Raw genomic sequence first — 2,876 nt, forward strand, 5'->3', positions numbered from 1 at the left:
TAGATATTTTCTCCAAATAATAAAACAAAATTATTAATACATATAGAATTTGTATCATTAATTTGTGCTGTAGTTATGTTTAAAATAATTACATGTAAATAATTTATCGTATATAACTTAGGGCTTATATTTACATTATTTTATGAATGATATTTTGTTTTAATGTTTTATTTTATAAAATTCACATGCTTCCTAAACCAAATCTCTAAACTTCAAAAATACATATAGAACGGCAAACGATGCAGAAACCCTAATCCAGATCCCAAGGTGTAATTTGTTTGTGATTTTCTTGGCAGCCAAAAAGAGATATAAGGCAATGGCCAATTCGGAGACAATTAACGGCGAGATGGAGACGACGGAGGAGTTGAACGACACCGGCGAAGGCAAAATATCCGAGCTGCTTAATAAAATCGAAGCGCTTAAGAGCGAGAAGCTGAAATTGATCCACGAAAACAAAAGAATGAAGGAGAAGATGAATAAACTGAATCAAGAAGTGGATCATCTGCACAGCAGGGAAGAAGAGATGAGACAGGACATAAACGACTGGGATGAAGATACGAGTTTCCTGGAATCGATCGCTACGAGATCGGCCGACCTCGAGATCGAAGTCACGAGGCTCCAACACGATATTATAACGTCGATGCACGAAGTAGGCGAGGCGAAGCAGGAGGTGATCGAGTTAAAGAACGCATTGGAAGAGAAAGCGTCGGTGATCGAAAGATTGCGCTCTGAAATCTCCGATCTGATCAAGGATAAAGTGAAGGCCGAGAAGAGAGGGAGAGAACTGGAGACGAAGATAGAGCTTCTAGAAGTGAGGGTAAAGGAGGAGAGGGGAAAGAAAAATCGGCTCCAAGATGAAATGGAGGAGAGGATCAATGAATTAAAGAAGAAAATCGAGGACCTTGAAGACGAGGTGTCTAAAACCAACGATAAGTTGAAAAGAAGCAAGCAAGTGAAACGACTATGCGAGGAGAAGGTGATGGGGTTGGAGAAGAAAATGTTGGCATTCAAAGATATGGTGGACGAGAAGACAATCGAAGCTGCTCTTAGTGGAAAGGTTAAGGATATTGGTTGCGAAGACAAAGGGTTGAATGTGCCGATCGTGGCGGCCGGAATGGTTGCTTCCGTCGTTGTGGTGGCGGTTGTGGTAGAACGTTGCCTTAGGAAGCATTCCTAAAGAATGAAGGCTGGTGGAAGAACTGGAAGATCAACCAGAAGAAGGATAAGCAAAGGTTAGAGCTCTGTTATAGTTATGATTATGGCTGGGCATATATATTGTTTCTTTTTCTATTATAATTATTTTTCCTAAAATAATTTTTTTCGCTATATCATTTTATATAATTTAATTATATAACTAGAAAACTATTTGTTTTAATTACTAAACTCGGGAAAAAATATTTTATAGATTAAGAAGTTATAATAAATTGTTTAAATTGATTTCATGTATTTTATTAAATATAAATCAATAACATATCATCCTTCTTAAAAATTATTTTTTTATTTTATTGATACATTTTTTCTACCATACACATTTAACCTAAAAACATCTTGTGTAATTTGTATGTTCTATTTTGTTAATTTATTTAGGTATGTTAAACATAATATTTTTTTTGTATAATCGATCTAAACATAAAATTGTACATAAAGTAAATAAATAATATACGATTTTATAAATTTTAAAGAAATCATTAATTAAAATTAGATTCTTTAGTTATGATATATTAATAAAATAATTTTAAAATAAAAGTCGCGGGTTAAAAAGTATGTTCTTTAGTTATGGTACATTAGAAAAATAATAACATTTTCTATAAATATTATTAAGTATTAGAACTTGAAGTTTAATTCAGTTTTGGAAGAAAAAAAATATCCAAAGAAATAAGAGGTGGACTATAAGGTATGATTGTTATGGTGGGACTTGGGAGGTTTTTCTGAGGATGGATTGAGGGGACGGATGGAGCAATTATTTTATGAAAAATTAAAATTAGCATATATTTAAAAGTTTTATGTATTTTTCAATTAATTTTTTTTCGTCCTTATGAAATTCTATAAAATCATCTACTTCTAAAATTTTAGAAGTTCACTACCCTAACATAAAATCTCATGTATGTCTATGGTTACAACAAGTACAATATGTTTGTTTCGGAAAACATATTCTAAAAAAATGAAATACACTTTTTGAAAAGTAATTTTCGAAAGTCATTTTATAGTATTTAGATGATGTTATATAAATCATTTTCTTTGAATTTTTTTTATAAATTATTTATTATAAATACTACATATAAAAAATAATATTATTTATTAGAAACATAATATTATTATTTTAAAATATTAGAATAATTTATTCAATATCATTTATATAATTTTAATAAATAAAAATGGTATGACCAGTATATTTTTTTAAATTGAAATTATTATTAATTATATTCATTATTTATTAAAATAACAATATTATAATATATAATTAAAATAAAAAATTTTATTAAATATATTAGTTACTTTTTGAAATAAAATATATATTATAATAATATTAAAAATTATAATATTCAAATAAAAATATTATATTAGATTTTGAAAATTTTTAATAAATATATTTTAAATATTTAGTAATATAATAATACTATTTTATGAAATTAATAAATAATATTTTTATTAATAATTTATTATTAGAATAAAATGTAATATCATATATTATTATAATATAATTAAGTATATTATATTATTGAAAATATAATATTAGATTATTAAAATTATTAATAAATATATTTTAATAATTAATGTTTAATTATTAAAATATTAAAATATTTATATTAATATTAAATACATAAAATAATATTATTTTATTTATTTATGTTTTGAAGTGAAAGGTTCGAAAAGTG

At 26.4% G+C, this 2,876-nt stretch overlaps 1 protein-coding gene across 1 annotated transcript; it reads left to right on the plus strand.

Moving 5' to 3' along the window:
* The first annotated feature begins 316 nt into the window (after window positions 1-316).
* Window positions 317-1,177, plus strand: LOC120172052 (peroxisomal and mitochondrial division factor 2-like). The gene has a single exon (XM_039179629.1). It carries the CDS (start codon window positions 317-319, stop codon window positions 1,175-1,177), a length of 861 nt encoding a protein of 286 aa, XP_039035560.1.
* The last annotated feature ends 1,699 nt before the right edge of the window (window positions 1,178-2,876 follow it).

Source organism: Hibiscus syriacus, unplaced genomic scaffold, assembly GCF_006381635.1.
Source record: "Hibiscus syriacus cultivar Baekdansim isolate YM2019G1 unplaced genomic scaffold, ASM638163v2 tig00111841_pilon, whole genome shotgun sequence".
NCBI classification, from domain to species: domain Eukaryota; kingdom Viridiplantae; phylum Streptophyta; class Magnoliopsida; order Malvales; family Malvaceae; genus Hibiscus; species Hibiscus syriacus.